Source organism: Primulina tabacum, chromosome 12, assembly GCF_025594145.1.
Source record: "Primulina tabacum isolate GXHZ01 chromosome 12, ASM2559414v2, whole genome shotgun sequence".
In the NCBI taxonomy this organism is placed as follows: Eukaryota; Viridiplantae; Streptophyta; class Magnoliopsida; order Lamiales; family Gesneriaceae; genus Primulina; species Primulina tabacum.
In genome coordinates this window covers 29,852,203-29,875,256 of record NC_134561.1, presented here as the reverse complement: position 1 = coordinate 29,875,256, position 23,054 = coordinate 29,852,203, and the positions used below count along the sequence as shown (strand labels likewise).

Below are 23,054 nucleotides of genomic sequence, written 5' to 3'. Positions count from 1 at the left end.
GAAATCCCACTAAAAAATACATCGTGATATTTCCCATTTCCACTCGGGAATAGGAAGTGGCTTAAGCTTCACAGATGGCCTATGGTATTCTGACTTAACTTGCTGGCATGTCAAACACTCGGATTTAAAGAATTTTGAGAACCAAAACTTCTTACTTTCAATTACAAAAAAATATTGAAAACTTCTAAGCACCAGTCCTTGAACTAATATGATAAAGAATTACATGGGTGCGCTGACTTTAAGTTGGCATTTTTAGATTCTTTTATGGAGATATTATCAGTTTACTTTGTATATATAGGAGTCATAACACTCTTGATGCAAATCAACAAGTTTATTTTATATCTTCAATAGACAACGGTAACCTCTTCTAAATATATACGTTCATGACTGTCGATATATTCAGAATTCTGACTGCAACTCTGACCTTAATCACTAATCGAAGAAAGAAGGAAAGTTTAAATAGTTGATATTGATCCTTAAACACTGATCGAATTGATTTACTAGAAAGTGAAAAGATTTTATCCTGGTTGATAGATATTTGGTGGACCTAAATCAGTCAACCCAGAGTCAATTTGTCTCACGGTATCCTTCATACAAATTTATCAGTTAGGTTATGAACCGGTTGGATTTCTGAATTCAGTTTACTTCTAAAATTTAGTTAGATTCCAATCACCAAAACTAAAATGTTCCAACAAATCACTTTTTATTTTTTTTGTAGGCAAAATTTTCGAAAGATAAATTTCTTATTATTTTTAAAATAAAGATATTTCTAAATTATTGATCGAATCAAATTCATTAATTTTAAAAAATAAAAAATAAGTGGATCGACATTAATGATTATATATTCACGAGAGACATGTGCAAGAGAGTGCAAGGAGACGTGTGCGAGGAGTGTAGCATGACTAACTTTTGTTATCTTATTATTATTTAAAAAATTATACTATATGTATAATAATATTACACACTCGATTATGTTGTTTTTGAGATTATAAAATTAACTAAAATACATTTGAATTGTAAAAATATATTTAGATTAATTTTGTAATATATTACAATATTTATTGTGCATTTAACATTTCTTTTACTATAAATTGTGGACTCTAACATCACCAGTGACACCCTCGCCGGCCTACAATCAATAATCACACTGAGAACTCTCAGTAACCGCTCACACTGCCCACTACCTCTGTCACTCTAAACCTGTCAGGCGCCGCCTCCTGCGCTCCAAACCCCCTCTTCCGCTTCCTGATTCAGTTGTTCCGGCGGCCGGAACCCTAGCTTCTCCCCTATTCTGCCTCAATTTCAACCCGAGATGGCGGCAATGGCGGCATCCTCCTTGTCCGACACAACCAACGACGGTCCAGTTCTTAACGTTATCAACAAACGCCTCCGCGCCTTGCGTAAGAAGTTGAACCGCATAACGCAGATGGAGGAATCTGTGTCTCAGGGAAAAACCCTACACAAGGAGCAAGATGAGACCCTAAGGTCTAAACCCTCCGTTCTGGCGGGGATTGACGAGCTCGAGAAGCTTCGTCAACCTCTTTTAGAAGCGGTTGGTCAAGAGGTTTCACTCGCCTTGGAGAAGGAGCGAAGCCTGTGGGCTGAAGATAGCCGCGAGGAAGAAGTTCGGGAGCTCGATGTGAAGAACGGGAACGAAGGTGTTTCGGATGTTTCGGATCTGCTCAGTTTGCTCTATTTTGGGAGTGTTTTTGATGTTCAGACGCTGATGAGGGCGCGCGATAACATGATTACAAGGTCTCATGAGAGGAGCTCATGCTTGACGTATGATTATGTTACGGATGATGATGCCTCCGGGGCACCCCTCAAAGAATGGGATTTGGATTTGATTTCGATGCTTGGGAGTTCGCTGATTTCGCGGCCGTTTAACTCAAATTTACCCCACAAGAACGCACTGGAGAAATGCGTCGAACATGCAAGGCTCTGGCTTGCAAATTCGGAACAACACATAGACCCCAATGCGGATATCACTTGTATGGATGCTACACTATATTTCTTTTACCATAATTGTTTCCTTCCATATGCTTTCCGTATATCTGTCATTGTACGTGTGTGTAGCTTTTCTTTCCTTTTTTTTTATACTCTTCTGATTAAAAATTTGAAAGTTAATATGTGGTGGATTCGCTTGTTCACAAAAGTAGAAGAGCTCTCGCTTTCAGGTTGCTTGGAGTCAGCTGAATCTCACTCGTTCTTTTATGAATAATAATAATTATATAGTCTTTCTTGATAGAGAAGAGATGCCATTGTCTTTGTTAATGGTTATGCTCCAACGAACGTGGATGCATGATTCTGTTATTTATTTAGTATGACTATGGCCTATGGGCAAGGGTTGCGGGAGAGTAGTGTGAGATATGGCTGGAACCCCCTCAACCTGAGTCTTAATGATTTATGTTCTTAAATTTTAGAATATTTTGGAAAATATAAGCAAATTCATTGTTGTTTACCCCTTGAAGATGTTAATTGGACTCCCCACAAAGCTAGGTGCCCTTTTCTATGCCTTTTGTTCGATTGATAAGGAGTATAATTGTACAATCTCACTTGTTAACATATTTCATTTCTTATGTGTAAAAGTAAATGTGTCCTAGGAATAATGTTCATCATGCTTGAAAGTCACTCATTTGGCTGGTCTAAGACATTTTAGGAACAGAACTCTTGTGTGTTTGAGTCCAGATGCTTTTATTTTATTGTTCTCCTTCATGGTTTTCTTCAAATATGATTATATTAATTTGCGCTAACATGAGAACTTATATTTGTTATTTCCCATGATGCTTGAGGGGTGTTGTCTTTAACTGTTGAAGTTGAAGGCTTCTTCTTTGGGGAAAAATATTTCTATTGGGAACTAGAATTTGTTTCTTTGTGAAGTCTAGGAAGATCCAGTATTTTGAAAACTGGATGAGCATTAAGTGTGCATGCCCGCTCCCGTGAGTCTACTTCCATATGATTATGAATTCTGTAGCATATTGTGTCTTCCATGGTGCTATTTTGTGATTTTTTATGATGACGAAGGATGTTGGAGTTAGCTAGTCCACAGTTGTTAGATTCACCACCACACACAAACCCCCCCTTCAAACCCCTCTTTTAATGTAAGTTTAGTATAAAGTATTGAATTCAGTTGTATCATTTTAGATGCTGGATTGAGGGAGAAGCTGGATAAAATTATGGCTTCAGAATACTTTACAACAACTCCAGCTATCAAGGCTACTGTTGACGTGGCTGCTGCTGCTGAGAATTATATATCTTTTCAGATCCCAGTTCATGAGTCTGTGATTCCTGGTAGCGTGGCTTCCGCCATGGAAGGCTCAGTTTCGGAGTATCAGCTACAGGTATTTTAGATTTATTTGCATTTTGTTCCTGTGGTTTCAGTTTTGATTGGATTTTACATGAATTATGCTTGATGAACCATAGGTTTTAATAGGTCGTCCGCGAAATGTGTTTAAACGGACGATATTTTATTATATTTGATACACCACTTTCTAATGGCACATCATTTTCTTGAAAAATGATAAGTGATCTTTATGTAGCTGTGTGACAGAAATCAATCCCCCTGGCTGTCCGTATGCTAGTTCTTGTGGTTCACACCTTCAAGGCCACAACTCTAGTTACTCTAGTGCTTGACTTTGCTTCTGAAAGCTTAAATTTTTAAGATATCGTAATAATTTTCAGTGTTCTCTGCATTCTAAATACCACAATTAAGTTTTAAGTTCCTCTAAATACCACAATTAAGTTTTAAGTTCCTTTCTCTACTGTCTTTTTTGCACTTCAGTAGACTCTCCAATCAGATGTTGATTTTTCATACATTCTAAATTGATCAAAAGTGAAGTCGCTGTGGAAATAGCTAATCTTGTCTTCCAGTAGATCACGCAGACAAACCTACACAAAACTGTGATGATTTCAAACATTACAGGACTTAGAATAGAATCTTCAACATGAAATACTCCCAGCAGTTACATATTCCTATAGTATTCCCTGGGATTGTAATATACTAAAACATGTTTTCATATGCGCGAAATGATCATAATGATTTGCATTGCCTGTTACTTGTTCTGTGTGTACCTTAATGATTCTTTCTCATATTATTTGGACATCGCTTCACTTGTTCCTTCCATTTGTTGTCCTTTTATATTGCTGACTCTTGTGTCTTCCAGGAAGAGGACTCGCCAAATTCCCATAGCAAAGAAATCTACAATGATAAAACTGAACCAGTTGAAGAGCTTCATCAGGTAGTTTGTTTTCCTCTTGTTACAAGATTGGAATCACGTGGAGGAAATGAATCCTCTTCTCCCAATATCTTTTAGTAGCAACAACAACAACAATAATAATAGTAATTCGACAAGAATATATTTTACTTTTAGGGAGGACAAGGGCTAGAGAATTCACCTGAAGTTCAGGTTCAAGCAGAGGTTGCAATACCAGAAACAGAAGTGGATCAAGACCCTAGAGATCTGGATTTGAACGAGCAGCAGCATGCTACTCACAGGGCTTACCAGCGGAACTATAGAGGTGGTCGTGGTGTACGTAGAGGGTATGCTAATGGGGGTCGTGGGGTACGAGGCAATGGAAGGGTAAGCTATCGGAATGGAAGAGGCCAAGTTTATGATCAACCAGGTGGTTATTACCCCAGGAACCACTACAATTATAGAGGTCGAGGGGGCAGGGGAATGGACAACAATAACTACAATTATCATGCTTCTGCAGGCCATGCTGGGCACATCCCAGCAGCATCTTGAGCTTTATGCCAAAGGGTTAGTGATGTGGTTTCTCGTAGAACTCTTGGTGGTTTTGAAAGTGGTGGTTTTGTAGAACTCTTGGCTCTTCTGTTATGGCGGTTTCTTGTAGAACTCTTGGTGGTTTTGAAAGTGGTAGTTTTGTAGAACTCTTGCACTTTTGTTATGGCACAATGAATGGAAAGGATAATATTTATCTTTCTTTTTAGCATCGTTTGGTTCAGTCAATTGAACGGGTGATGAGTACTTACATTATTGTTCTCTTTTATTTCCTTTGTACCAAACAATGCCTTAGCTACGATTGGTAGGAGTGATTACATTTAAGAAATAAAATGATAAGTAATGGTTATTCAAAGGACGTATAGTAAATGAGATAATTGTGCTTCTTGTTTGGTACATTTTTTTCATACGTGGATAAGTAGTGGGTAAGTTTTTCTTTTACTAAAATACCCTTTCACCTTTAAATATGGGCTACAAATTTGACCCTCATTCTTTTCTTCCTTAACCCAAATCCTAAACCTTACGTGCTCTGTTTGTGGAATAATCTCTTTGCAATTTTTGATTTCATCACCATGGCTTCGCACAAGTAGATTGACGGACGACGACTGATAAGGTGAACGTCTTGCACACAAATTGCTAAAATGTTTTGTGCATACCTCAATCTCATGTTTCTTCCACAAATTACAGTTGTCATACTATTTTAGGTGATTTTTTGTTCTATTACGGAATCGTTGTTGTGCATCGTATTGTTTAGGTTCGTTCACCGATGATTTGAATGTTGTCACCGTATTGACCCGTTTTCATACTGACGTCCGTGAAGATTACCAGCTACTTGTATAACCTAGTTAATTGAAGAGATGGTGATGTCTTCTCAGTCTCTATTCTTGGGGAACTTCACAACTAACCCAACCTGACTTTAATAGCATAGAACAACCTTCCATAGGCTCGCAATTAGAAAAAAATGAAACGACAAATCAGCAGAAATGAATATTAATTCACGAAGCTGAAGCTGAAAAATGAAGTCTTCGAAAAAAATACCCATTTAAAGAACTACAACATTTACCTCCACAAACGGATGCTTCCAACACGGCTACAGACGATAGAAAAGGACTTCACGCTTCAACAGTATCAACGCATGAGAAATACGAGAGCCAGCCATTGAAAAGAGATGAGAAGAGGTTGGTATTTTATGTTGGCGGGATAAAAGGTAAATTGGAGAGGCGAAGCATAAATATATACTACTATTCAATTCATGGTTGGGTATACTACCAAAAGATAGGGACTACTTTTTCTTCTTTTCATGGCCCTACAATGTAAAAATCACGGGCCGAAGGTTATCACTTGTCACCTAAAAAACCAGTCAAACAACTGATAATATATTATTTCTTCGTTAATCCTCCAATAATCATTCCTACCAAACATATCCTTAGATTAGCAAAACACATGCATAATGCAATTTTCGCCCTCCCCACAAAGATATGAGGCAAGCCTTTCTCATTCTATCGATTTGCTTACACGAATCGGTTTAGATATAAATGCTTGTCAATATACAAAACGTTTCTTAAAAAGTTGGTCCAATTCGGTTCATAGTATTTTGAACACTCGACATCACACTTGGATAGCAGAGATTTGACTTGCTTTAAAATTTTAGGCATCGAGTATATGTGAAGAGAAATATCTTTGGATTCGTGAAAATTAACATCTCTAGTCTTTCATATTTTGGTTTACCAAAATTTTAACAAAGGTTTGACCATAAAAATATTGCCATATTTTACCTTCTAGCTTCAAAATTACAGGTGTTTGGGGGTGGGTGGGGGGCTAAACTACTTGCTCTTTAGGAAACCACTGCATCACCAAGCAAGTAGGGTCAGATATTTACATGTTACTCACCAAAAATTGCCCTTTAGATTACAATTTTAAATGATTCTTTAGCTAAAAGCTAGTAATGAAAAATACTCTTCGAAGAAAGTGTGAGCCAATACCAACTTTTATACATATAAAGAGAGGAAAAGAAGTTGACGGGGCTTTAAAAAGCTTTATTTTTTGGCAGTGCCCAATTTGGTTCAGTGATATCGACCCGCTCCTCTCGTGTCCATTTCATCCCTTTTAAAAAAGATGATGTAACTCGCAACTCGCACAAGTTTGGTTCTTCTTTTGAAATTCTTGGATCTCGAATACAAAGGATTCTTCGCAGTTGTCGCAAATTCGAGTAGAGTTTGGACAAAGTAATCAAATAGAATCCACCTTGATTAAGGAGGAGTTGCTGAATTTACATGTTTTCACAGCAATCACAAAAAGTTATCATGCAGTTGGATCAGCAGCTGAATTCAAGTTAAAACAATTTTAAATAACGAAAAAATCTACTCAATCTATTTCTTCTACTATGAACAATAGTCAATAAAGAATCTAGCCCAGAAACGTTAAAGTATATACACCTAGTTCGACCTGGATGACAGGAGATTATGACAAGTTACCTTCGAACTTGATCCAGCATTATTCAGCAGTCCTGCCTAACACCCTCCGTAGATCTGATTTTTGTTCCGAACTAAGCCTTGATGGGAACTTGACATCAAATTTGATCCTTAAATTTCCATTCTTACCAGGTTCTTTCGATATGGGCATTCCCTCATTTTGGATCACAATCTCTTTGCCTGGTTTGATTATATCCGACACTGGAACAGCCAAATCTCTTCCATCCAAAGTTGTCAAGTTGATGGTCTTTCCTGTTAAAGCGTCAAGTAGGGAGATTTTTTTATTGACAAGCAGATCATTTCCATCCCTTTTAAAGACCGGGTGCGGCTTTTCGTCTATTACAAAGATGAGGTCTCCAGGGGCACGGCCAGGTTCATGGTTCCCTTTCTCGGGAAAAGTGATCTTTGTACCCTTCTTCCAACCAGGTTTAATATGAATGGTCAAGACTTCTTCAATGGTGCTAGGCTTTCTGCAATTATGTATCCACATTAATAATAACCAAAGGAATTCAATGGCAAGAACAATTTTGATCTAATCAAGCACTCAAATCTTAACATTTCTTAGGTTTGCTGCATGTATTTTATTCAAATTAGACCACTTTTCATCAAGGCCCTAAAAGAACTTGACTAGGTAGAAGAGCTTCCACTTTACCTATAACTAGAATACAACCCCAAAAATATTATAGCCTTTGGTTACTTGCTTTATTGTATGCATGTCCAAGCAACTGTGCTTTCCTATACTTATTATTTTCGAAAACATGCTTCACAAATCGAGCCATCAAGCTCTAGCAAGTACTCATGTGAAAACCACAGAAAAATGAAGTTATAGAACTAACGAAAAGAAACAAAATCTGCTAAAAGCATGAAGTTATGGTGAGTTTTTCTTGTACAAATGGTTCATTCACTGTGATCGGTAAGGATTTTACCAATTATGTCAAATTCTACAATCAAATTAGGGGAAAAATTAACCAAACAAGGAAAGAAACTCAAATGTACCAACCCATTATCATCAAGAACAATTCTTGAAATCTGCATCTTCCTCTTCGAACCCTTGAACAGCTCCTCCAAACTACACGGCAACTTGCTCTCCATCGCCTCAGCCTTCACCAACCTCCCTCCTCCACCAGCATTGCCGCCGCCGCCGCCGCCGCCGCCGCCGACACCAGTACTCTTCCCTGTCCCACCATCCAACCCACCAAAAAACTCTTCGAAAATATCCTCCGCATCCCTCGGATTAAACATAAACCGCCTCCCTCCTCCTCCTCCCCCGCTGTAATCTTTCGGCGGCGGATACAACCCAGATTTCAACCCCTCTTCTCCGTGCAAATCATAGATCTGCCTCTTTTGTGGATCACTCAACACATCGTAAGCCTCAGATATCTGCTTGAATTTCGCCTCCGCTTCCTGGGTGTTCACCGAATTCTTGTCCGGATGCCATTTCATCGCCAATCTCTTGTAAGATTTCTTGATGTCCTCTTCACCAGCGTCTCTCGAAACTTTCAGGATGTTATAGTAATCAACGCCCATTTTTGTGAGTAAAGCTACGAAAATTCTTGAATGTCAGCACATGCAACGAACGGATAAGGGTGGAAATTGAAATGGGTCGTCGGGTCGTCAACCTTTGCGGATGCGTAGCCTAGCTGAATGGCGGATGTTGTGCTAAGGTACGCGTAATGCGCGATATTTTAAAGGAGAGCAGACGTTGGAGATACCCTCTTGAAGAAACAGCTGATCCAGCAGTGAACTTTTACTATCAATTTTTTCAACCTTTTAACAACAAGTGAGCAAATATATTTTATTTAATAAATTATGATAAAAATCCATTGGAATTCATAAATTTTATTTTATTAAACAAATATATATTTTATTCGATTGAATTAATTTATTTTGTCTCATGCTTTCTTTTATTTGGTAATAAAATACATATAAGAAGTTTTGTTTAAGCAATTGTCAAGCGTTTGTTATAATTACGTTTCGAATACAATATTTTATATCAAATTTAAGACTATGATAAGCTGTAAATCGTCGACGAAAATGATATTTCGGCATCATTTGATGCAATAGGTAAGGACAATATGAGTTAACAAATCTCTGAACATCTTTTATTTGGTTTATTTATGGATAAACATATTATAACTAATAGTAGGTTTTTAGTAAGACGGTCTCATTAATATTTAATCGTGAGACATGTCAACATGTCTATATTTATTATAAAATATAATATTTTTTGTCATAAAACTAATATTTTTTCATAGGTGACCTAATAAAAGACCCTTCTCACAAAATAGACTCATAAGACTGTGTCACAATTTCCGTGCCTAACTAAAAGACCCTTATCCATGATCCACGTAATTTCAATATTTAATTTAAATTAAACAGTACAAATATTCTAGTTAGCCAATTTATTTACTCGTTTCAACTGTTTGAATCGAATGACGTGACGTGGAAAAATGGAACTTTTATATTGCATTTAGATATATAACTTTGATTGATAAAATGAGGAGGTATCTTGTGAAACGATATCACGAATCTTAATCTGTGAGACAGTCAACCCTACCGATATTCACAATAAAAAGTAATACCATTAGCATAAAAAGTAATATTTATTCATAGACAAGTTTTTGTCTTGTAAAATTTGGAAAATATATTTCAAATTAGGAGGCATATATATTTATGTATATATATATATATATAATGTCATCATTTGATGAGGTAGGTGAGATGCAGGTTGTGGAAAAGTGAGAAGGGGGAGGGGAGGGGGGCCTGAAACATAAAAGGCGGGTGGGGTTGGGAGAGAACGTGCAACCGCGTTAACACTGGGTCCCACCTCAGTATCTTTGTGTTTTACGTTTAAAAAACCATAAAAGAAAGGAATCGAATCTCTTTGGCGTCTACGCAAATACGGCGCCGTCTACAAGGCATCGAAAACACGGCGTCGTTTTCGTCACGTTCCCGACAATATATTTAAACAAAGATAATGGTATGGGCCCTTCAAATCAACGTTTTGGGCCTAGACTCGGAAATAAAACAGGGCCCATCGTAGCTTAACGACATTCATCTCTTCTATTGTGCTCTGGTGAAGGTACTTATTAGATAAATAATATATACTAGTTATTCTGTATACGTGATGTATGTGTGTACAGTTTTTTTATCATTATCGATGGACTAAAATAAAATTTGACAAATTATAGAGGGACTAAATTGATATTTGAATTGTTGAAATAAAAAAAACAAAAATAAAAGTGTGTTGAAATTTAAAAACATAAAAACAAAAACAAAAGTGTAATATTAGTATCATATAAGGGTAAAGTTGAAATAAAAAATTTGTCTCTTTCCTAGGTGTTTAATATCATGTCATCAACTTTAATTATATATGAATATTTTATAACAATCTTATAAATTTACACACACATGTTGGTGGTGATATATAAAATATTACACACACGTTGGTGGTGATATAATATATGAATATTTTATAACAATCTTATAAATTTTTAATTTTTAAAATTAAAACAAATAGTACATTTATTATATTATGATAGATAAATTTTATTTTTAATGGTATGATATGAATTAGTATTTTTTTTTAATTCTTGTCGGGAACAATTTCCTTTTGTTCATATCATAAAACTGTTTTTTAACAAAAAATTGTTGTTTTTTTTATAAATTTCCATTAAATACTAGTCCCTCGGTGAACACAAGTATAGTTTTTTATTTTTGAAATTTATTTCTAGAGTGTATCGATTTTTTTATAATTTGTTGGATTTATATTTTGTTAGAATCGATAACGTGTTTAGAGAGAGTGAATAAACTCTTTTAAAAATTTTCGAGCGATCTTGATAGAGTTAGCTATACAACACTTTTTTTTTCTCAATTCTAAAGAAACGGTCGAACAAAAAAAATAGCGCGGAATAACGGTCCGATGATTCATTTGATTATTATATTCTTAAATATAGATAGTCTACACGAAAATTAAATGCTGTAGAGTAAATGACACATAATATATGGAAGTTCGAAAGCAAAATTTTTCTGCATCTCTCATTCTTCTACTTTGGAAGAAATTCAATAGAAGAGTTTGGTTTTAAAATTATGGAAGTTCGAAGACAAAATCTTTCTACGTCTCTTCTTCTTCTACTTTGGAATAAATTCACTAGAGGAGTTTGGTTTTAAAATTTCTTTGTAGCAACCCGCTTCAAACTTAGGTCTTATCCACTGCCTAAGTCGAAACTCCTATTAACTTTTACAATGGTTGAGACTTTAAGTGAAACAACCAAAACAACACAGATATAACAAATAATGAATCCTAATATTCAAATGTTTGCAATTCTTCAAACTGTCTCTGGCAGAAAATGGTTGAGTTTTTGTTTTCAAGCTGTGAGTGATACTTGTAGATTTGATAATATTTTGAAGAAGGAACTGATGAGCAGTGTACTTGTATTCTCTATATATAGTATTGGAGTATTTTTTCATTCAACGATTTTGTACTGTAATCCAACAACATGGACACATCATTGTTACGTGCTGTAGCTTTCATTAAATGATTTTTAACGTCTTTCTTGCTTTTGTGCTCTTAAAATTCCTCTTTGTACAAAAGCTATCAGACGATTGACTGATGGAATACCTTATGTAAGATGAGAGTTGGTAGGATATGTACAATATTTCTATTTTAAGCTGTCGACTGATCTGTTGACTTTCAGAAATATCCTTAACTTTGTTCGGTCTAGAGCTACTTAGTATATCACTGAGCGGTTTGGTTGAGTGACAAATTAGTCAAGTGTAACTGATTGAGTAGATTTACAATAGAGAGACTAAATAACTTGCGATCATTTACCTATCTTTTGAACACCGGTAGTGTGTTGTTTTTGTCTTTGGCAGAACGATCGAGTACCTGAATACACGAATAGTGGCAGCGTATTCCAATGCAATGAATTATTGTTTGTTATCACCAAAACTAAGGGATTTAACAGTTTTTTCTTTTTGGTGATGACAAAACATAAGCTCCAGAAATATTATTATGCCAAAAATGAATTTCATTGTTCCAAAGAGAAAAAATTCCTTATATACATAAGAGCATAAATTTAAATCATGTGCTCCATTCTAACCAAGAACTGCCCTTACCTGACCCTCCACCTTTTCTCAGATAAGCTTCTTTCTTCTTCCTATCTTCTTATGCTGCTTTATCCACTGCCATTTTTATGGCCGATTCTAGCCTTCGTTTGGCCTCTGCCTCTATTCGTAATTGATATTCCCACTTTTTGACCCCTTTGTACAAAATCAAGCATTTCTTGGATTTGGGTGCCAAGAGTAGCTTAAAGACTGTCAATGTGAGTGTTAATCCTTTGTTCAATTTGTGTAATTTGACGAGATAAAGTTACTAATGATTCATTGTAGGATCTTTTGGAAGATTGAAACTCAATCATGTTTAAGTGAATATCCATCTGAAGATCAAAAATATTTCGATTGATGGATTGATGGAGAGTAATTATGCCATGATCAGAATCAAGCAGGCGAGCATCAAAATCCACTATAAGACTCTAGAACTTCTCGACATGAGATAAGACTTTGGAAAAATGAGAATCAACCTCAATATGATATTCGTTTCCGGCAAAATCCAGTGTCATCATAGTGGTCCGATCGGTCGACATCCTTTTCAGTATTTGCCTCCTCATACTCCATATGATCGCACCTTCACAAGTGGGGATAATGGGGGAGACATCCTTTGGAATATCAGTGTCAACCAGTTGAGAGAAGAGAACGGGAGAATCTTGATGCTGAATTGGAGATGATCTCAACGGTTGTTATTCAAACATGGTATGGGGAGATGGACTTTGGAGAGTTGTAGTATTTTCTTTGGGAGATGGTAAGTCTTCAAAAAGTTTCGTCATTGAACGTACCACATCATCCGCGGAAGTTAAAGGAAATTCCGGTAGTGGTATCTCGAATTCATCAGTTATATCAGTGGGGAGAAAGGTACTCCGATTGTGTTGATGTCAGCGGTTTGGTCATAAGTAGAACCAACGGTTGGATCAGGTGCAGGGTCAGCGATTGATTAGGTACTTCAATGGCTGGTTGTTGAGATAGTGGTTTTACCCACACAATTGAAGGTAGAAGGACCACAATCTAATTTCTTGTTTCGAAAGAAAGCAGGACCACGAATGGTTGTTTTAACTTCTTCTTCAGCTTCCTCTCTCATCCCCATTTCCACAATCATAACATGTGCCGCCTAAACATATACCTCAAACGTTTTGGGCAATGGTAGTTCGAACATTTGAAATTCTTGCCTCTTGGAAGAACTTTAGAGGTAGTAGATATAATGTTAAATTCAAAGTGAGAGACTAATACCACGTCATCGAGAGCTATCTGATTTTGCGGATTATAATTTTCTTCTTGCAGAAGACTTTCTCTCAGCTGTAAGTCGATAAAAGCTCTTCATTTGAGAGCTAACTCAATATCCTATGTTTCATCTAGATCTAGCATTTGCCCCTCCAGGGCGGCCAATTCTTCCAATAGCTCCTTCTGAAGAATGATCTTGAAGGAGACATGAGTTCTATGTTCAAACCATCTGTCGAATATATTAATTATTATGTCAACCATCTTCAACACTTGAGTCACTGTTAATGCAACATCTATCTTGACCGTCAAAGAAGTCTTTGAAGGCGGCTGCATCTTCTCCTTTCCTTTGTTCTTAGGATCTTCTGATGGGGTAGGAACGGTAGAAGAAAAGGTACCCTCTGTTATTCGAATGTCAGCCACCGATCAAATGGGTTGGACTTGCGGGACCAAAACCAGTTTAGTAACTTCAGAAACAAGCTTGGGTTTCTTCTCTTTGGCTTCTTAGCCTCATCTGACCGTTTTGATGAGGCTGTCGGGGTCCTGGGCTTAGTGAAAACTTGTTTTTATAGGGACATCCTCCATGTTATCCTCTTCACTGGTCTCTGTTTAGACCATTTTTCTTTTCACCAGTGCCCTAGCAGGTGTATTCTTTTTCAATGGTTGAGCCACTTACTCAGTACCATTGTCTTCCTCAGCAATCGAAGAGGAACAATTTTTCTTATAAAGTCTGTAACAGTGGCAGTGTGGAGCCATTTCTTGGGATGCAATAGCTCTGTAATTCCAAATTTAACCTCCTTTAAGTTGTGTAAGTAACATATTTGCAGCTCGAATCCTTCGGATTGGCCTTTTCTTATATTATTTCACATAGATTTCTTTGCAGTATATCTGACTAGTTGACTCCAATAATCGATGAAATCAACGCCATGTATTGAAATTTCTTGAGAGTAATATTGTCGTAGGCCTCTACTTTGACAAGAAGTGCTTTGACCACAATATTTGTCAGTAATCTGAATTCCATTATTAGACTATGCTTATCTGCCGAAACTGTAATCGGATTATCGATCATAGAGAAATCAACGCTCTAGATGTCAGAGTCGCCGCCAAGGATGCATAATATGTTAGGATCGGTTGGAAGTGAAAAAGTGTTCTAGAGGGGGGGGGGGGGGGGTGCAGTTGAATAAACACTTGACAATTTTCACAACTTTTCGATGGATGAATCAGTTTAATAATAAACTTAATTCAAGAATCTTGTTGTCAATGTCAATCAGTTAACTTAATGAAAGTGCAGAAATAACTGAAAGACAGATAGAATGTAACTGATAAGAAAGAACACAAGATTTGTGAATGTTTGGAGATTTCAATAACTCCTACGTCACTCACCCCTTCTATCTCGAAGATAGGATATTTACTAAAAGACTTTGATCTATACAAAAATTTGTGCAACCCACTTCAGTTTGGACTTAACACTGTCAAGACTGAAACTCTTACTATCAATGCAATTTATCATTACTCAACTGATTTGTAACTTCTTATCACAACTGATCTCTACAAGATCGAATAATACAACAATGAGTGTTTGTCCTTTAAGCTCAAAGTATAGCCTGGAAGCTATGAATATGTATGCTAAGCGTGAACTTTTGGGAGCTTTTAAGAATATGCGCAGAGTTCTTGACTATATTGCTTGATAACTTGGGCAACTTCGTAACTTGATTATTCTGCTTCAGCTGATCTTCTCGATTATTTATAGGCTTTGCTTCCAACGGTAACAATGAATGCATTTTGAATTTTATATCCGTTGTACCATGCCAACATTTTTCTGACAATCGTACACTGTAACTTTTCTGAAATGCTGCGTTCTCACTATGCGTTACAGTATGCTTTTGTACAATTTTCGGCTGATAGCTACGTTCCTTAACTAATGACGTGTAAAGCTGATCAGTTGACTTCTTTAGCCGATAGGATTAACTGAACATTCTCAACTGATTGTAGTGTAAATGATCAGTCGCAACTGATCGTTCAGTTGGGAGCACAGTTCGGTTAGCTCTGCTCAGTTCAGTTGCCTTGAATTATATACGCATTAATTTTCAGTTCGGGAAACTATCAGTTTACGAATCTTCCATTCAGTTACTTTCAGTCTTCTTTATCAGTTGTTCAATCTTTTCACGCTCAATTTGTCAAACTCCGAAATTAAGTTTCCAATAATTTTCCCCTTTTAGATGTTTGACAAAACTTATAATTTACGAACTGATCAAATCTTTTAATGAACTCTTTCAATGTACAGGTTCGTACAAAGAATGAAAGAATAAAGAATTTCCGAATAAAAGAATCTTCTTTTAGTGTACAAATTCGTACAAGGAATAAAAGAATAACTGACTGAGAAATCTGCCAAAACTTTCAACTGAATAAAAAACCCGTCTTCCAACTGATCTGGACTTCTTCATTTCTTTGCTATTTTATCAGCTGGTCCTTGATCAGTCGGTTGACTAGGTCTCTTCTTAGATAGCTTATGTTGTTCTTCCTCTTCCCCCTTTTTGTCAAACTCATCAACCTTGCTGGATAACGCACGAACTTCCAAAGTGACATTCGATATTGCATTCATTATTTGTTCTTGCATCAGATCCATTCTCTTTGTCACTACTGTTTCCAAAAATTCAATGTGATTTTTGAACATGTCCTGAGTCTGGAAATGTGCTTGAACCGTCACTCGGTCTTTCTTTAATTGATCTAGTTGGAGAAATAAGGAAGTGATATCATTTGTAACCTGGTGTATGTTCTTCATTGTATTCTTCTTCATAGAGTCAATCTTCAAAGTGTGAAGCAATTGGGTTGACTTGATATCAGAAATAGATGATATCAAATGGAGAAGGTTGGATTGAATGTATTCTATCATGGAATCAGTAGTCATTGGTATCTGAGGAGACAGAGCTTCAGATGATTCTGGTTCTTGCTCCTTGTATTCTTCATTAAATATTACCAAGACCCTATTTGTTGAGTCAGTCACAACCGTAACCATTTCTGTAACAATTTCTTCAACTAATTCCTCTTGAAGTTCTGGAGGAGGAGTAGAAATCTGAACAACAGTTGAGCTGGTAGGCTCTTCAGTTGGTTTATCAGCTGATATTTCAGTCGGCTCTTCAGTTGGTACGTCTTCAGTTGGTTCTAAGTACAACTAAGCCACTTCAGTTTCAGCTTGAACTACTTGTTCAGTCAGGGCAGGCGACTGAACTAGTTCTTCAATTTCTTGTAAAATAGCCTCTGAGGCTGGTTGTTCATTTTTGCTCGGGTCTTCAACTGACTCTTCAGTTAGAAACTTCAGCTGGATATCAGCGACAACTGATTGTATTACTTTATCGACATTTTCCAGTGATAACTCAGCATCGGTATAGAGTTGAAGACCTGCGGGAGAAGATTGAAGAGCAGAAGATGTCGGTTGAGCATCCTTTGAAGATGGAACAGTAACTTGCTCAGTTAGTTCAGCAATTGCTTCCTAGGATGGCTCTAGCTGTTGAGTAGATGGTTCAGCCTGCTCTTCTGAGGATGAACTTTGGGAATTTGTTGAAATAAATAATTGTTGACCCATTTCCCAATTTTTTATCTTCATTTGCATTGATAATAGATCCATGTCCAACTGGTCATAAACTGGTTTGTCATTGAAGGCAGTTGGACTGGTAGGATCATAGTTCTTGCATAGCTGAGCGATGACTTGCGCTAGCTTCTTGGCATGCATCAGATCAAAAAAGTAGGTCCTTCTCTCCAGTGCTTCAGCAATTGTGACAGCTTTGACTACCTTAAGGACTATGGTTTCCAAGGCGATGAATTTATTGAAAATTGATTTCATATAGAGTTTCTCCAACCTTCGTCTTGACATTGTCAAACTTCTGGATGATAATAGTTAGTTGTTTTTCTTGGTTTGATCAACCCTTGCATAGTTGATTTAGCTTCTCCCATATTTATTTAGCTGTAGAACAAGTTTTTATTTTGTTAAACATATTTTTATCTAAAGTATTATAAATGATATCTTTGGCCATATTATCAAGGTTGACCTTCTTTTGTCATCTATGATCCATTCCGACCAGTGCTTTTCCATTATCTGTGGATCACCTTCAGTTACAGTAACAACTGTATTTGCCTTCAAAATCTTTATTGGACCATCAGTGATGACATAACACATGTCATTATTATGAACAGCTAAATGTGCTTAGATGCGAATTTTTCAGTCATCATAATCTTTTTTTGAGAACATTAGAATCTTGTTGAACAATGCCATTTGAGTATGTGTGTGTGTGTGTGTGTGTGTGTCAGAGGAGAGAAAAAAACTACTATGATATCACTTGTTAGTATCGGCAATTTGTTTTGAGGGGGTGCATAAACACTTTTGAAAATTTTCAAGCGGTCTAGATAGTGTTAGCTAGACCTGTTTTTTCTCAATTATAAAGAAAGCGTTAGTACAAAAAAAAATAGTGTGGACAAATGATTCTTTTAATTATTATATACTTAAATGTAGATTAATCAACATGATAAATAAATACGGTAGAATAAATGACACATAATATGTAGAAGTTCGAAAGAAAAATATTTCTATGTCTCTCATTCTTCCATTTAAGAAGAAATTCATTAGAAGACTTTGATTTTACAAATATTTTGTAACAACCTGCTTCAATCTTAGGTTTTATCCACTGCTTAAGTTGAAACTTCTAATACCTTTTACAATGGTTTTAGTCAAACAACTAAAACATCACAAATATAACAAAGAAGGAATCCTAAGATTCAAAATATTTGCAACTTAATACATGAATAATGGCAGGTTTTTCTAATACAATAAATTATTGTTTGTTATCATCAAAATAAAAACTTAAATTTACAATATTTAAATATGGTTCATCTCGTAATTATGAACTTTGTGAAAATTCATCAGAAATACTTATGTAATTTTAGAGGTTATTATTCTTCAGGAATTGAGTCAAATTATTATTATTAAAATTAATGAAAAGATGAATAAATCCGATAACACTTATTTAGACCTTATAAGACTATAATGTACATGGGAACACAATTCTACACTCGTTATCTAAGTGAAATATGCGGCTTCTAATTCCCTGGCTTTCTTGCCATAGCTTGCAGCTTCTTCTACCCTTCCCAACATTAAAAAAGCCTTCTCCTATACCATCAAATCGACGATGATCGGACCTAGATTGTGTTTATAGGAACAATACTGCGAAAACATCAAAGACGATACGTACCAGGAGACACCACAAGAATGGTGCACCTTCCCGCTTCTTCAATTGCTTTTCAATACCTTGGATTGCTACAAGGTACATGAGTAATGAGTTTAGTAAACTAATCCAATGCAGAGAGAAGGGACGTAACCAGGAGTTCATAATCAGATGATAAAAATTGAAGAAGTATTTTTAGGTGAGCAAAATATAAAATTTTAACTACTTTTAGTTTTTTGATACAGAACAGAAATATTTTATAGGAAAATTTACATACTTTAAACATTTTCTGCCTGGATTTGACCAGGTCAGTTAAGAACTAACTGGCAAAGAGTAAACAGATTGCTGCTAGGTCGAGACACTTGCAAGAAACTCAGTCAAATCTTGGGTTAGGCAATTACTAGAGTCGAGCTCAAGTATCTTTTAACCGTGAATGTCCAGCTGTTAGTGCTCACACTGTTTTCAACTACATGATACACCAACTAATTTAAGTCCAAACCTTTGATTTATTTTATTCAACTTGAGCAGTCAAGCTCTCAATTCGTACCTTTTGTGGGTTTCCCGGTATTAAGAAGCAAACTGATGTATACTTCAGTGAATACATCAAGCTGTTCATCAGATGCCCCGATTATCTAGCACAACAACGATAGATGGATATTTTCCCGACCAGGATACATTAAAATACGGCGAAAAATAAGAACTCGGGTGCATTTGTCATGGTACCTTAAAGTTAACAGCATCGAATTCATGTCCAAGGAATTCCAGTGCCTGCTCATAGTCTCCCTTCCCGTACTTAAAGAGACATTCTGCAAGCTAAAATGATTTGTTTATATTATCAAGACTCTAAAGGAAAATGTTCACTGGCTATTCCCCATATAAGACGAGTATTTAAAGTTTAAAGCTCGCTCAATATGTCTAAACAATCGCTCATCGAGTCCATTCTACTGACATCTAATGAAGAATCAAAATGCCGGATTGAATATAGATAATTAGCAAGAAACAACCACTGGTTGCAATTCTCAGGGCGTAGCAGAATTGGGCACACTTCAAATGCAAGAAAAAAGAACAGAAAGGAAACGAACCGAGAGTCCCCTCAGCATTAATTGTCGTTTCTTCTCGCTCATCATAGAAACTCTACATAAAGAAATACACATCAGATCAGATACTAGATTTGTGTGCAACAAAACCCATGGGAGAGAAGAATAAGATCTCTGCACCTCGTTTTCGAGCCCTTGAGAAGATCTTCAGCTTTGTTGAATTCTCCAGTAAATGATAAAGCCCACACTATCAAGATATCAAGGTGCCACTCCAGAAACCAAAATGCCTATAGTTTGTGGTTCATGTTCGAATAGTCAGACTATTAGAGTACCACATCTGACATACTAATATAAAGAAATCTCAAATACAAACATGAAATATCAACTTTCAAAAAATAAAGATAAACAGATCACACAAGTTCAGTGTATAAGCCTCTTTGTTTCACCCTTCTCTTCCATCGATGCCTACTTTGATTTCCTCCAATGGAAAACAAACTAATTTATGCGTTTTTGTAAATAAGAGAGTGAGCGAGATAAGAAGATGATGACGAGTGGCCACTCACTTGGTTTGTTAGATTAATAGCTAAAACCCTTAGCCGGTCACCAAACGCATCAAGCTCACCACGGACATATACACGCAGTAACAGACCAACAGCGTTTAAGTAGACCTGCAAGAATGGGCCCAATTGTGTAACAGACCAACAGCGTTTAAGTAGACCTGCATGAATAGACCCAATTGTATATTCTATGACGAAAAACTAAATTGCCATAAAAGAAAAGCATAAGGTACACCTCTGCAGGCACGGCATCACTTCTTTCCAGTTCTTTCAAGATACAATGATCATAAACATCTCGTACTTTAGTCATAGGAGCCTGGCCGTCTAAGTAGCATAGAGCAACATGCCACCAGTTGTGTGTCAACCTGATAAAATGCATCTTTAAAATCTGAATAGAAAAGGTAAGTAGAAATAATGATATGATTTTTGTGAATATCTACAAACATAAAAGACGATAAAGAATTCCATGATCTTGCACAGTCTTCCATGAATTCCACTGCTTCCTTGAATCGACAATCAAACTGGTAAACATGGCAAAGCTGCATAAAGAAAATACCATGATCCTGTGAGAGTCCATGGAAGTACAAAGCTTTTATCGGACAATCAAGCAATAATTACTTCTTGCCACGAGTAAATTTTATCAATGTAGGAATGTCACATTCCATATACAAGTTAATGATGCTTCAAGTTGAACTAAAATATATGAAAAACTGGTGCATTAAAAAAGCCAAAAGAATTATCAACAACCATGATTAAATAATGTATCCAATGAAAATTCAAATCTCATGTTAAAATGAAAAAAATCATTCTATACTAAATATATATATATATTTTTAAAAGGTGAAAATAGATAAGTGATGACGCGATCCAAATTTATTGCTATAAATTGAATAAAAGAAGATTAACCCAGCCAAACTTACAGCATGTTGTGACCAAGGGTCATCCTTATTGATCTCATATCCCTTCTTTCCAGCTTCGTCTGCATCTTCCATTCTGCCAAGCTCTAATAAAGGAAAGGCAAGCATGCCATATATATAATTCTCATTCCCATTAATTGGTAGGACCTGTTACAAGAATTAGTTTTACAAATTAGGAGGTCTGATTTCATCTTTCATTGATCTGTTTCTGAAACAGTTGTCTGTCAAAATCATGACTGGAAATGAAGTCACATATGATATTTGTTCAACCATAACTTCAATAAGTACCTGTTCTACAAGTTTAAGAGATAGATCCGGTCGACCCATATAAAAGCATATAATTTGAGCTCTCTTAAGCGATACAAGATCTCTTGGGAAATCTTGTAAGTGCTGTAACAAAGCCAATAGAAAGAACCTTAAATCATGATTACTGACTATGTAATATATTTATATTTTTTAATTTCACCATCCAAAGCAGTCTGAAAACTTCAATAATAACCCCACCATACTGATACGATAAATTGAAAAAATCTCAATGAACAAGATATAAACTATATCAAGAAAAGGGAAACATAGTAATCAAGATTTAGTAGTAACCTTGGAATGCAACTCCACAGCCAGATCATCATCTCTATTCGGAGAAATTAAATACATCACAATATCAAACACGGCCTTCTCATACGAACTAGCATGATTCTGTCCAAATTCAAAAAACAATCCATTATTAAGAAGATAAAAGAAAATAATTGGCACCAGAAAGTAAGAAAAGCTGAATTATAAGAACCCAAAACCAAACCCATTAATAATATCGAATCGACAAGATATATACGAGACAAGACTTCGCTGCATCAATGAACGGCGGAGCACGAGATGAATCCGCGGAGCAGAGAAAATGAGCTGCCAAAATGTTTCCAAGAACACATTGTGGATCGCTTTTCGGAGCATCCAATATCACAGACCTTTTTCTCCCATAACCAAGCACCTATGAAAAACGCAAATTCAAGAACTCATCCATTTCAAGAACAGCAAAATGGACAGAAATCTATCAAGCAATCAAAGAACCACACAATAAATAACATTTCAAAAACGGCCTTTCGAGGAATCAAAGAGCTACACCACAAATAACATCTAGAAACCATCATTCAAGAAAAAGAAAATATTTTTCAAGAAATCAAAGAACTACACAGTAAACAACGCATATAAAATAACCCTCAAGTAATCAAAGAACTAGAAAACAATTAACATCAAGAAAACATCTTTCACGAAACAAAAAGAAACTACACTAACATTTACCCATATTTTTACCTGCTGATAGTATGAATTGATGGCCGACATACAAGCATCTGAACAAGTTCTTACTTCGTAACCCCACATGTCTAATTTCATTTCACCTTCCATCTCTCTGTGTTGGGAGAAATTAAATTATGGGTTTCGGTGAGTAAGATTTCTAGTATATAGTCGGAAGCTTGAAAATGCTGCTTTCTTTCCCTTTCATAGTATAGGCGTTTCTCCAATTATCCCCTGGACGTAATTTACTCCAACTCCAAATGACACGTATGGGTTTGGCAATTAAAAATATATAGTTTTGGCAAATATTTTATGATAAAAGTAATTTCAATAAAATATTAAATTTTACAATACGTCAATACTTCGTGATTATTAATTTTCTGTTTTTTTTTTAAAAAAAAAATTGATTGAAAACACGTACCGATAAATGTGTGTAATTTAAATATTTGAAAACAAACATGTGTGTTTAAGATTTAAAAATACGACAAGTTAATATA

General features: G+C 36.0%; 3 protein-coding genes across 7 annotated transcripts; 1 reads left to right on the top strand and 2 right to left on the bottom strand.

Annotated features, from left to right (window-relative positions):
- Nucleotides 1-1,104: 1,104 nt before the first annotated feature.
- LOC142520687 (uncharacterized) lies at nt 1,105-4,950 on the top strand. 2 transcript variants are annotated; one of them, XM_075623779.1, is made up of 4 exons: nt 1,105-1,991; nt 3,145-3,341; nt 4,170-4,238; nt 4,371-4,950. In XM_075623779.1, exons 1-4 carry the CDS (start codon nt 1,313-1,315, stop codon nt 4,743-4,745), a joined length of 1,320 nt encoding a protein of 439 aa, XP_075479894.1. In that variant the 5' UTR covers nt 1,105-1,312; the 3' UTR covers nt 4,746-4,950. The 2 variants fall into 2 exon arrangements, with proteins under 2 accessions (XP_075479894.1, XP_075479893.1); XM_075623778.1 differs by having other exon boundaries at nt 4,164-4,238.
- A 2,018-nt stretch (nt 4,951-6,968) lies between these two features.
- LOC142521107 (uncharacterized) lies at nt 6,969-8,965 on the bottom strand. Its single transcript, XM_075624300.1, has 2 exons — nt 8,214-8,965; nt 6,969-7,683 (listed from the first exon to the last, which is right to left on the bottom strand). Exons 1-2 carry the CDS (start codon nt 8,738-8,740, stop codon nt 7,236-7,238), a joined length of 975 nt encoding a protein of 324 aa, XP_075480415.1. The 5' UTR covers nt 8,741-8,965; the 3' UTR covers nt 6,969-7,235.
- Nucleotides 8,966-18,462: 9,497 nt separating this feature from the next.
- LOC142520820 (uncharacterized) lies at nt 18,463-22,805 on the bottom strand. 4 transcript variants are annotated; one of them, XM_075623970.1, is made up of 14 exons: nt 22,576-22,805; nt 22,100-22,252; nt 21,868-21,966; nt 21,559-21,660; nt 21,274-21,417; nt 20,798-20,892; nt 20,589-20,718; nt 20,360-20,464; nt 19,977-20,083; nt 19,842-19,893; nt 19,483-19,572; nt 19,307-19,391; nt 18,787-18,851; nt 18,463-18,704 (listed from the first exon to the last, which is right to left on the bottom strand). In XM_075623970.1, exons 1-14 carry the CDS (start codon nt 22,666-22,668, stop codon nt 18,615-18,617), a joined length of 1,410 nt encoding a protein of 469 aa, XP_075480085.1. In that variant the 5' UTR covers nt 22,669-22,805; the 3' UTR covers nt 18,463-18,614. The 4 variants fall into 4 exon arrangements, 3 of the variants coding, with proteins under 3 accessions (XP_075480085.1, XP_075480087.1, XP_075480086.1); XR_012813998.1 differs by lacking the exon at nt 18,463-18,704 and adding an exon at nt 19,037-19,225; XM_075623972.1 differs by lacking the exon at nt 22,576-22,805 and having other exon boundaries at nt 22,067-22,205.
- Between the last annotated feature and the right edge of the window lie 249 nt (nt 22,806-23,054).